At 35.0% G+C, this 12,851-nt stretch overlaps 1 protein-coding gene across 7 annotated transcripts in view; it reads left to right on the forward strand.

Moving 5' to 3' along the window:
- Nucleotides 1-12,851, forward strand: part of Epha7 (Eph receptor A7) — a 154,438-nt gene that overhangs the window by 58,415 nt on the left and 83,172 nt on the right. For all 7 annotated transcript variants that reach the window (XM_006537607.4, XM_006537606.4, XM_017319954.2 and 4 more), the window contains exon 5: nt 181-516. In XM_006537607.4, coding sequence (XP_006537670.1) covers nt 181-516 — 336 coding nt within the window. The remainder of the gene's footprint in view (nt 1-180; nt 517-12,851) is intronic.

A 12,851-nucleotide genomic window follows, 5' to 3' on the forward strand; every position in this document is an offset into this window, starting at 1 on the left:
AGTGAATTCATAGAGGGCTTATATAACTTCTCTGGTAACTACGATTCAGTGCTTATGTGAAAGAAATCACGTTAGCTGTATTCTATTTTCATGTTCTTCATTGATGCTACTGTTCATTTTGTTTGTATACGTTTTTCTTCTTCTTTTACCTACTTGTTTATTTATTTTTGGCTTCCAAAGGGCCTCCCTCTGCACCACAGAACCTTATTTTCAATATCAATCAAACGACTGTAAGTTTGGAATGGAGTCCTCCGGCTGACAACGGGGGAAGAAACGATGTCACCTACAGAATACTGTGTAAGCGGTGCAGTTGGGAACAGGGAGAATGTGTGCCATGCGGAAGTAACATTGGATACATGCCCCAGCAGACGGGATTAGAGGATAACTATGTCACTGTCATGGACCTACTTGCCCATGCAAATTACACTTTCGAAGTTGAAGCTGTAAATGGAGTTTCGGACTTAAGCAGATCCCAGAGGCTCTTCGCTGCTGTTAGCATCACCACCGGTCAAGCAGGTAAGTGCAGGGGGATCTTACTGAGTTCATAATGTTGGATTGTATTAGCTAGCGGTTGTGCTTGCGTGTTTAGTTAATGCCACTGCACAGATTTTTATTTTGCCAGCATTTTGATTATTTAACTTTTGCTTATTTCTCTTGTTACTTGTTACATGACATTTATAGTCATTTAATATCCCCATAGTTCTGGTGGGGAAAGTAAAGGTGGGAGCATTCTAAGCTGGTTTAAACTGTCATACTTCAACCTGTTTGGTTGAAAGCTCTAAAGGAGGAGTGAAAAACTACTGTTAAAATACTGAATAGTATTTCTTATGACCATATTCTACATGACATTAAAAATAATGAATGTGGTTGTTATGTTATTATATATTGCTAAGCCATTTTTACTGCATTGAATGTGATTGTCTTAGGGTTTTTATTGCTGTGAAGAGATCTTGACCATGGCAACTTCTATAAGTGAGAACAATTAGGGATAGCTTACAATTTTAGTGCTTTAGTCCATTGTAGTCATATTGGGAATCATGGCAGCATGCAGGCAGTCATGATGCTGAAGAAGAAGCTGAGAGTTCTTCATCTAGAACTTCAGGCAGCAGGAAGTAAAGGGGTTTGAGCCTCCAAAGCCCACGCTCTAGTGATACACTTCTTCCAAGGAAACCACACCTACTCCAACAAGGCCACACCTCCTAGTAGTGCCAGTCCCTATGGTCCTATTGGGGTCATTTATATTCAAAGATTTTTTGAAATATCTGAACTTTGCTTTTTAAATTTTGCATTAGTGTATTTTAAGTTCATCAGTAGATGTGGGATCTTGTGACCATCCATATTTTATAACACACACTTAGCTAATTTAATGAGTATTTCGAAAGAAATGATAATTATGAACTTGTAGCTTAGTCTAATACCAGCTTTCATTATTTTTTTTTAACTGATAATTGAAATGCCTTCCTTAGTCAGCTTTGGTTACAGTTAATATGTTCTGAAAAAATGCATGTCAGGAAGTCAGTTGGAGAAGCCAGACATTTCTAAAACCACCAGAAAAAAATCTTATTACTGGAAAACGTTTCAGAAATTGGAGCTTTTCTCAACTGACACTGTTGAAAGATGCTGTGCAGTCGATATTTAGTAGATGTCGCTGAGGACTCGGTTATCAACTGTACTAAAAGTGGCCCTGCACCAGATGATGAAGTTTGGCGAACATTGCAGTAGGCTTATAAGACGCTCTTTGTGGTCTTCTGCGGAATCTGAAACCAATCAACATTCAAGGAGCCTGCTCTAGCCTTCCATTCTTTGCTAATTTTCCCACCCTACTGCCTGTTTAAATTGCAATAGTATAATGACAACTGCATATGGACCTGTGGTGAGGAATCTGTATCGTGTATACATACACGATACTTTTTTTTTTTTTAAATATAGCCCATGGACTGCTATGTTGTCCTGGAGAGCACTGGGAAGGAATTCAGCTAAAAACTGCAAACTTCAAGAAGAAGTAATGGTTTGTTTCTCAAATTGAACTCACTAAGAAGCAGTCAGCTAGACGGAGTTTGGCGTGAGGAGCTTGATTAGGGGTGGGCTTGAGATTAGACAGCCCCGAAAGAGGACAGCAAACAAAAGTGGGCAGCTGGGAAATTGAGCTGTGATGCCGTCATGTTGGAAATCTTCTTCAGTGTCCAGGGAATGGTTCCCATTTAATGAACTTCCAATGTTATCCTCTATTGAAATGAATTTTACACTTCAGTGTCTCCCAGATATTGACTGTGAGTTTCACTAGGAAGGAATATCATTTTTCAGACAAAAACAAAAAAAAACAAAAAAAAACAAAAAAAAACTGATGGAACAGGGAAGTGAGTTCTGCTTCTTGGCAGCTATCTCAGCATCTGGTAAAATAATTTCTTTTGTCCTTCACCAAGGGGACTGTGACCACCACATCACAACATCCATTACATAAAATTAAATCATGGTTAAAAAAAAAATAAGGGAGCAAAGTTCAGGCTATGTTTAGAGAAAGATGATGATCTGGGCTGGGTCAGTAAAGATTTCCCTGAGGGGCTGGTGGGAACCTTGTGTTGGGATATCAGACCTGATGTAGTGAAAAGTGCTGGCTTTGGGAGTAAGCAAGTTGATGTTGATGGAGTATAAATTTTTGTGTATTTTTCATAACACATTTACATATTAATCATAGTTGATTTCCCCCATTTGTGGAAAATCATTTGTTTCCTCACATAATAGATCCTATTGACAGTTTCTCTTCCCTGTACTCCTCCCAGTTTCTCTCCCCCTCCCAGAGAATTAATTTCTGTTTCTCATTCGTTATTATCCCTTAGCCTTCTTAGGGATGATAATAAAATAAAATATAAGATAAGACAAAAACAAACGCATGGGGATTGGACGAAACAAACAATGGGAAGGAAAAGAGCCCCTGAAAAAGGCACAAGGATCAGAGACCCCACCCCCCAACTGTGAACACCAATGAGCACCAACATGGCAGCTCGATGTTCAACAAGTTGTGTGGATATTGCATTCAGCTATGGCCTTGCTGTGAGACTGCAGAGAGTACCCTATAGTCTTGGCAATTGCCTGTGTTGTTTAGGGGTTCCCATGGGACCTCTTTGGCTAACAGATACATTAGTGCTTTAGTAGGGAGAGATGGCCTGTTTGGGCTTTGTCTCTTTCTTTGTCTTTATTTGGTGACTCCAGATAAACTGCCATAAATACCTCTCTAGATTAATTCCAAAAAAAAAAAAAAAAAAAAAAAAAAAACCCAACAGTATGAAGTATTTTCTAAGGACAGGTAGGCATATGTGGGCATTATTCAGTGTCTTACAGACACAATAAAATCCATTGATATCTTAGTTTGTTTTCTTTCACTCATTGTAAGTTTGATTGTATATGGGTAAATGGTTTTCACAGAGCTCATATCATATCACTAAAAGTTTGAATGATTTTGTGAAATTTTGTAGGTAAAACATTGACTATAAGAATGTGACTTTAGCCGGGCAGTGGTGGTGCATGCCTTTAATCCCAGCACTCGGGAGGCAGAGGCAGGCGGATTTCTGAGTTCGAGGCCAGCCTGGTCTACAGAGTGAGTTCCAGGACAGCCAGGGCTACACAGAGAAACCCTGTCTCTGAAAAGCAAAAAAAAAAAAAAAAAAAAAAAAAAAAGAGAATGTGACTTTAAAGGATCACCAGTAAGTTGCTTTACCCATATTATTGCAACTTATTACACTGACTACCTCAGAATTTTCAAAAGTGTGTATATGAGTATATCAAAGATTGTAGAATCCATTGCATGGGAATTCTCAGGTTAAGTAAAGTATGAGCTGTTCACAAGAAGGGATCTAATAATGTCTTGTGGACATTAATGACAAAATACCTCTGAGAGGTAATTATGATAAACAGCATTATCCTGGTGGTCATTTCATTCCCTTTCTTCAAGGAAAAAGAGAATTACATATTTCAGTTTAATTAATTTTATGTTATGCAATTACCAGATCTGATTTTTCATTCTAAGAATTATTTCAGCGATCCCTTTAGTTTGATTTGTGTTTTGTTTTTTATATAATGTTCAAAATTAAGTACATTGGTAACACCCTATGATATAGCATAATACATAAGCAAAGCTATACTAAAAAGATGCGAGCACAAGTCTTTTTTTTTTAACTTTCAGAAACAGCCTTATTCATGTGAGCTAATGTGATTCAACTATGAATATTTTCCTCAAAAATCAAAGCAAATTATCTCTTTCCTATGATTTAAAATGGACACAAATCAACTTATATGCCTGATACATAAAATGAATTTGTTCTGTTTAAGTTAGTGCATTTTTATATTTCTTAGAAATCTAAACCTTGGTTTAAATTTAAAGGAAACATGCTATTAATAAGAAAATACATCTTCTGTTTCTAGAACCTTTACTGGTTATAAAGTAACATTAAATTCTTCATAAAATATAATCAGTTCACCTCTAGGTAGAAAAACTTACAACTACAAAAAAAATGAAACATCATTTAGAAAATGTGTTAATTTTATTAAGCATGCATGTGTAAGCAAACCTATGTCATTTACAGTGGAAGAGCTGGGCTCTCCACCCTTTCTCAGTGGTTCTGCTGACCCTTTGACCCCCGATGTGTCCATCTCAGGTGACAGGTTGTACAAGGACGAAAGAGGAAATGACGTCTTCCAGGAATCTGGTTCCTCACAACGAACCCATTACCTTTAAAGAAGTGACCCTAGACTCTTTTCAGCCCCTTTCCCCTCCTTCCACTTACCCGAGGACTTTCTCTAAGGATACATAGATGGAAAACCATAATCTTTAAGCCAAAAGTGAAATCTTGGCAAAGATGAACTCTGTTAGGTTTTGTTTGGGGAATTTTTAGTCCCTTCAACTGTAGGAAAATAACTTTAAGTAAGTCTATAGTATGTTCTAGCAGACCATGCGGATTAATATAGCTATTCATCTGCGAAGTCGTTGGAGTGCACCTCATTTTGAAAGAAAATATTATTTTTCTATGAACATGAGATTAAATAAGGCATCTACTACCCCTTTGTGTATCTGGAAAAATGTGAGCGTTGTAGATATTTACATCTTTTTTGGTGATTTTTCGCCTCTAAAATTTTCAATTAGTTTAGTGAGAGTCGTGGTAAATGGCAAGCTGACCTGTAGTCATGCTGTTTTCTATACTCAAACAAACTGATTAATTATCTAATGAAATAGGCAGGCTGTGCTATGATGCTGCTGTATGACTGTACAAATTAGTTAGGAATTTTTGTGTCAGTTTCTAAGCTTAAAAAGTTTGTCATATTCTTGGCAATCTTAATCTACAATTTGCACACAATTAAGAAGTAATTGCTGTATATAATATTTTGGGCAATATTTTACAACTATGTTTTAGAGAATTAAATTTGTAACTTACCAACTTTGAACCCCTTCTATTAAAGAGGCCTTGGATTGTTATCCTTGAACAGTCCATGATGACGGTATTAGATACAGTGATTCTTAGACTATGTTCTGCCCTTAGTAGAAGCTCTTTCATTTTGCTACTGAAACTGTCTCAAGCCAAGGCATAAGCCGACTAAAATACATTCCCTAAAATGATATTTACAAAGAGATAATGACTTCCTTTTAAAAAGGTAAAACAAACAAACAAACAAAAACAAACAAACAAAAAACAGTTAAGTGATAAATAGAAAGTTGTTTTCACTAAAATGTGCCTGCTTCTTCTTTTCTTTTAAGGAAAAAAGATACAAAAACCATGTTTACCTAAGGACCGAAATGAAATATGCAAGAAAAAAATTGCAGGATATAATCTTTGGTAGATATTTGTGAGTTCATTATCTGTTTATAGAGTTTCTAAACAATTAAAAGTAATTAAAATAGCAAACTTATTCCTGTGATAGCAATTGAAATGCACCAAAAGTTTCTGATATGAATTAACTTAGAAAGTACCTTTTGTTAATCTTTATTTGGTCCAAGCCAGTTCTCACTGTGATTTACTTTCCAATGTACAGATAGCTTTGGTGTGTGAGCCATTAATCTGTTCTTGTGGAGTCAATTGTCAAACTACTTCTGTTACTAAAATAAAAGCATTCTGGAGACAGACAATGAAAAGCCAGAGAGTAGAGAGCCCCATAATCTGGTTATGTGTGAATGAATATAGATATGCAATAAGCTCTTGGACCTGTGTACTAGTGGAACACAGTTCTTGCCAGCTCCAGTTTCTATACCCTTCCCATCTTACCCATTCATGCCTGTTGAGTCCCTGAACCTACATAGTGGCCCCGCCTTGATAACAGTAGAAGATGGTCTTTACCTTGATCAGCATTTGATTGTTCCATTTTAGCCCCAGTCTGCCGAAAGAGAGAGTAAATGTTGATTATTTTATTTCTTGCTTTGTTGGTGATGAATTGAAGCAAATTTGATTCAGACAAGCAGCCTGGTGAAATGAGGCAGAGCTATCCAGAAAACATCTGTATTTATCCACGAACGCAGTAAATTAGACGTACCTAGAAAAGACATTGATTCACGAGAATCATTAACAATTCTAACCAACTGATCCAAGTAATAGGGTAAAGGAGAGAACACTATCAAGATCTTGCTTCTCAGATCTGTCAATTAGAATTGCAATAGGCTGATCTTTACTTGTTTAAATCTGTTTTATGACTTTGTTCTTTTAGAAGCAATGGGTAGAATCAATTAAGAGGTGAAAGATCCATGAAAAATTATCCAGCTTTACTGCACTTCATTTACAAAGAGGTCAATCAGAAAGGAAGAGATAATTGCTCCATCCTAACAAAATTAATCTGGGACACCCAGACCAGATGATGTATGCTCTGTGACAAAATAAGTGACAGAGATGCACATATAAGCCTGTAGATTCTTGTCCCGTTGCAGAAGAGGATCATAGAAGGGGTGTGTCAAAACAGTCGCCATAGCCTTAAGACATGCTGTTCTTAATTACGCAGTGCATTTGACATCTCATAATTAGCACCTCAAGTTTTGATAATATCTAGTCGTTAAGCTCAATGTATAGAAAGATGCAGAACATTAAACATACCATGCAGCGAGACAATTATATAGGATAGACTAGCAAACACTGGTTTAGTCATTAGCACTAGTGGGTTATTCAACTTTTAATCCCCACTATTAACTCTGGATTTGTCAGGCTATACTATATATGTATATGTGTGTGTGTGTGTGTATATATATATGAGATCTATATAATAGCACAAATAGAGGTCAAAAAAATATATATAATTGTACTGATTTGAACATAAATGGTAATAGCTGTATATATGTGAGAAAATAATGTTTTTTAGAACCCCCAATGTTACAAGCTGGTAGAACACCAATGTTACAGGATGCAAATATAAAAAGTGTGGCATCTGAGGTAGATAGCAAGGCAGGCACTGCAAGGTCAGAAAGAGGCACTTTCTCCCTTTTCAGCCAGGTATTGACAGAGTCAAATGTCTTCGAAGGTCATCCAAATGAAGACAGACAGAAATCCTTTGGAGATGAACATTTGGAGCTAAGAAAGGCAGTTGTGCTGGGAAATTTGAGGTAGAAAATATCATAATCCTATTTCCATGGTCAGAAACAAATACACTGTGGCATATGCAGCAGGCATGCTTGGGGTTGACTGGACTGAATTGTAATAGATTGCTTTTTATGCTGATTTCATACAACATTTATCAAACCGCTAAAGACTGAGACGGAAAATGACTCTGAGTTTGGTTTGGAAAGAAATGGCCGCCGATGTTCTTTTCCAATGCATTATCATAACCTTGTTTTCTCCTTGTTTTGACATTTCATTCTATTTTCTTACATGCCTGACATCACTAAAAACCCACATTTAGCCTCACATAAATTTTATTGTTGAGATCTATATAATAGCACAAATAGAGGTCAAAAAAAGGAGAGCTGTTAATTATATAAAGAAAAACTGTACACATATAACCATCTCTCCTGAAATGTGTTGCCATTGTTAATATTGAAGGCTATAAATTTAGTATATACCACATAGAGAGCCTTGTGTCTTCACATTTATTCCCATGGACATCGACATAGCTTGTAGTTATATAATGTTGTTTTATTGTGTATTTTGTTTTCCCTTTTTCTTTGTTTCCTTCTTTTCCCATATATCTTAAACTGCACCATAGTGCACACTCACCTGTTTTAAACGTGGAGGGATTTTGCTGGAAGCGCACTTGTATGACAGAGGTAGGACTGGTTAAATATCTGTGTGGTAGTACTGACCTGAAGCACTCTCTCAGCTTGCTCTTTAGGAAAACACACAAACACACAAATGCACACAGACAAACTAATAAATACAAACATGCACACCAACATACCCAAACTCACACACACACAAATACACAAACTCAAACATGCAAACATACACACACAAACAAAACAAACACACAAGTATACATACAAACACATACATACTAAGCCAGAAAATTGCCCAAAAAGTTTTGAAATGAATCCGGCTATTTTCAACATCTGTTACCACTGAACAAACTTCATTTTCTCATGTAGTCTTCTCTTTAATTTAATTTTAAGTTTTAAAATTTTTATAAACAGAATGCTGGGAAAACATTTCAAGAACTCTTGGGTTTTAATGTCATTTTTACCGTAAACCTGCTACACTAAACGCTGTCAAGTCAGAAAAAAAATACTGACTGGCTTCCTTTAAACTACTATCTAGTCCAAGTTTCATTTTTTAATTTGACCTAAGGTGGAAATGCATGAGTGGATTGTAATTGTTGTATCCTGGCAATTCGTCAGTCTGTTTTCTGGACATACCTCGGCAAATGTGCTGACACCAGAAGAGTTGACGTCATATTTTCTTTGGTATTAAGTTATTAATTAGAGACCTCATGGATATGTAGAACATTGTCTTCTGAAAATACATTGGGTGTTTGCTGAGCCCTTTTCTACTTTAATCTGTAAACTTTATGAATGAAGATGATTCTGAGTGTGTGTGTCTATATTTCTTTCTTCAGTACTACAGAACTAAGCACTCTGCCTGCGTTTCTGTGATGAAATCTCCCTTTGTCTGCTTGTTTGCCTCTGGACTTTCCCACTGCTGAAACTAGAAGCCTATGAAATTTATTTTTCTATAAAACAACTTAGAATATATCTTCATTAGAACTAAATTAATTATTTATGTTTAACCTTTTAAATTTCTTATGTACCAATGCAAAATCTATTTTGGTTGAATTATGTTTTAAAAACCTGAAATGGTTTTATTTCATATTTTGGCAAGATGGAATTTTTAGTGTATTTGAATTCAGAGTTTTGTAAGTTGTGATTTAAATTATAAAATTTTAGAAAGTCACGCAATTATATGTTTATAAAAGTGAATCAGTAGTAATTGGAAGGTTTTGTTTGCTTTTTTTTTTCTGTATCCAGACTAAATATGTATTTTTACTAAGAAAACTTATGCCATCTACCAAATAGGTAGGTTTCCTGTACAGGATCAAGTTTGTTTTAGAAGACAAGAAAACTGTTATGTATTCTTAACAGAAGTCAGTAAAAGAAAAATGTGTTTATTTTTTGAAGCCAGCAAATGAGTAGCATTTTTTTCAACAACTATCATGTAATTGGACACTTAGTTTTGTCTGTCTACTCTTAGGTGTATAATAAATATATCTAGGAGAATTGAACACAGAAATTAGATTTAGTGTTCCTGTGGGTAGCTAAAATTACCCTGCCACTGTTACGAAACATTGGGGTTTTTTGTTTGTTTTTTATTGTTCTTAGGGTGTAAATAAATATATTGACAGTAAAGAATTAATAGCACATCCAGGAAGACTTTATTTAATAATAATGATGCAAATAGTTTTTATGCCATTCGATTTATCTAATTTATAACTCTGTTTGATTGCCACAGCATGCCTTTCATCTGTAAGAATTGCACCCTAGGGAGTAGTCAACTTATTAATTCATCGCTTGTCTTTCTTTATGGTTGCAAGTCCTATTATAGTATGAGCACCGAGTGACACTCTCTTCTGAAAGCTGCCAGCCAACTGGTTCCAGTTTAGCTGACCTTTTGTTTGTAACCATGATCCTAATGGTTTTCCTATTGGCTTCTGTTTCTCATAGATTACATTACAATCTACCCTTTTGTCTTATGGTATCTTGATGGGGACAGAACAGCAAGAGGGAATTGCACACCTGCAATTACAGAGCTTTAAAGAGAAGAAGGCCCTGCTTCAAGTTAACCTGTAGGCTTTTTTAAATGCCTTTTGATTTATCTGTCACTTGATCCATCAGCAATGAATAATTTTCATGGAAGGTGCACTTTAATTACATTCCCATTTGACTTGCATTATCAACCCCTATCTAGGTAATTAATCTCACCAAGTATCCAATTTCGGCCTTTATTGCTGGCAGGCAGACCTTCTGAATTATGTGTGCTTGAATGGATCTTGGGTCTTTTCACCATGAAAGAGATCTGAGACTCTCCAAATCCCAAAACTATGTCTTAGATTTTTTTTCTAATAGATACTGTGAACAAATTATATTTAGTGTCACACTCGTACTTCCACAACTTATAGTTTTGTATTATACTTAACTATGAGATAAAACTAGGTCATGGGTACCTTGGGGTACCCATAGTGTTTGTCATTTGTCAGGGGAAGATGTGTGCTAAGTTAGTAAAAACAGGGAACACTTCTGTCCATCTGCTGATGTAAGTTAGATAACAACCATCTAAACTTCAATGGGTTCTTTTACTTTCAGGAAATTTTTTTTCTGAATTAATGTAAACAATTGGGTTGATGATAAATCAAATTCAGAAAGACTTAAAATTACCTCTATATTTTATATCATCAAACTCCATTTTCTATAATTTTCCCCTCTCTGTGTTTAGGTACTTGACCTAGGGCCTAACTTTGGACTTTTAATTGCTTAATTTCCCCACTGACTACTGCCAAAGATGGTTTACTGTTTTAGTTTACATGTGCAGTTATGCACAAATACTCTGAAATATTTAATTTTCCTTTTTTCTGTCCCTCCCCCTCAAATGGTTGGACACTGATGGTTTCCAGACCTGGGAATTATGCAGTATTTTACTTCTCTATTGAGTTCACTTCAAAAACGTGGAGAACTTCTTGGGAATAAATCAGAGGACGGAAAAACAGGTTGGCTCTTTGAAAGTGCTCTAAATCCATGGCAGGATTTTAAGGGCGGATTTGGCTGCTGTGCAGAAGTGAAGGCCATGTTATCAGTACACTGGAGAGGTTAATGTGTCATCCAGGAAAATACCATGGAAGACAGGGATTGTGATAGGAGGATAAAGAACAGCACTTTCTCGTCACATACAAAGGTATCTGCAGAGTGTGGCCTTTGTATATTTGAAATCTTTAATCAGGAACGAACTTATTTAAAAATGGAAAATTAAACTGCTGTCTTGACTGTGTTGGTTGGACTGTTATTATATGCAGTTTATATATAGGGTACAATTAGACCTTGTTGGAATTTAATGACTCCATGTGTTTATCTGAGGCTCTAACACCCCTAAGGACACCCTCTTCTGTATCTCCCCAAGACCATAGATTATAATTATGTTTATAAGATCAAATAAACACCATTAAAATATAATTTTATTTTAGTCCTTTAACATGTATGCAGCTTTAATTTCAGCTTTTTAATTACCACAATTGAATATGTTATAATATATAATTATGTATTATGAAAACTGTTAACATCTTTTTATAAAAATCATATTTCTTTTTAATCCAAGCATTGTTTGCCTTTTTATATTTGCAAACAATTTTTCTCTTTTTTATCTTACTTTAATTGCATATTTGCCATCCCAAATATTTTTGTAGAAAATAAATAATTCAGTATTCTTCTTAGGATATGATCATAATAAGTGTTTACATGTCATACCGAAGAACCAAATGCAGTTGAAATTGGAAAGAATATCTCATTCTAGGTGATGTACTATTATAAATTTATCAATAAGGCCTTTGTACACACATGTCTAATTAATTTGTGTAATATATTTGATAAAAGTTATTTCCCTAAAATTCATTATTACCCTATGCATATCCTAATAATAAGATGTAAATACACAAGTTTTTAAAAATTTGTGTCATTATTTTGATCTGTTTTGAAACATATGAATCATGAAAGTTTATATCTTTAAAAGGTTTTGTTCTTACTCCCTACAACACTATTTGAATCATAATATGGACATTTCATTGATAGTTAGAGATAAAGGAATTAAAGTTAAATATTAGGGACTTTATATAACAACCCCACAGGCTCTTGATTAGCATTTATAAATGATTTAAAAGGCAGGATATTTCCAAGTTCTTTTCTTTCTTACTATATATTCTTTAGACGTACTTTTTCCTGTATATTTTCAGCCTAAAGATGTATTACTTTGGTTATGGAGGCAATAAGTATCTTGAGTGAGATTATATTTCTACAGAAAAATAATCTCAGTTTCTATGTGGTACTAAATCCATGAAAAGATAGACCACAGAGACAATGACGACAATGCGACCACTGGATTTAGAGTCATGTTTGCATTTCAAAGTAATCAGTTGCCTTTTGTGCTTGGGAAAATATTCCAATTTATAACAGTTAATCACCATGGTATGTAAGCAGTTATTCATTGGTGACACTATTGAACCCAGATAAATTTTTGCAAAATTGTGGTATAAATACAACTGTAGCAAAGCAGAATCTTGTTAAAATTAGTAAAATAATGCTGCTAATTTTATTTATGGTTAAAGTTATTATTATTTTAATGCATAACACTTTTGATAACCTGGCCTACAAAAAAATTATAAATTATAGACTAGTCTTTGAGCAAGTAATGTTA

This window comes from Mus musculus, chromosome 4 (assembly GCF_000001635.26).
Source record: "Mus musculus strain C57BL/6J chromosome 4, GRCm38.p6 C57BL/6J".
Classification (NCBI taxonomy): domain Eukaryota; kingdom Metazoa; phylum Chordata; class Mammalia; order Rodentia; family Muridae; genus Mus; species Mus musculus.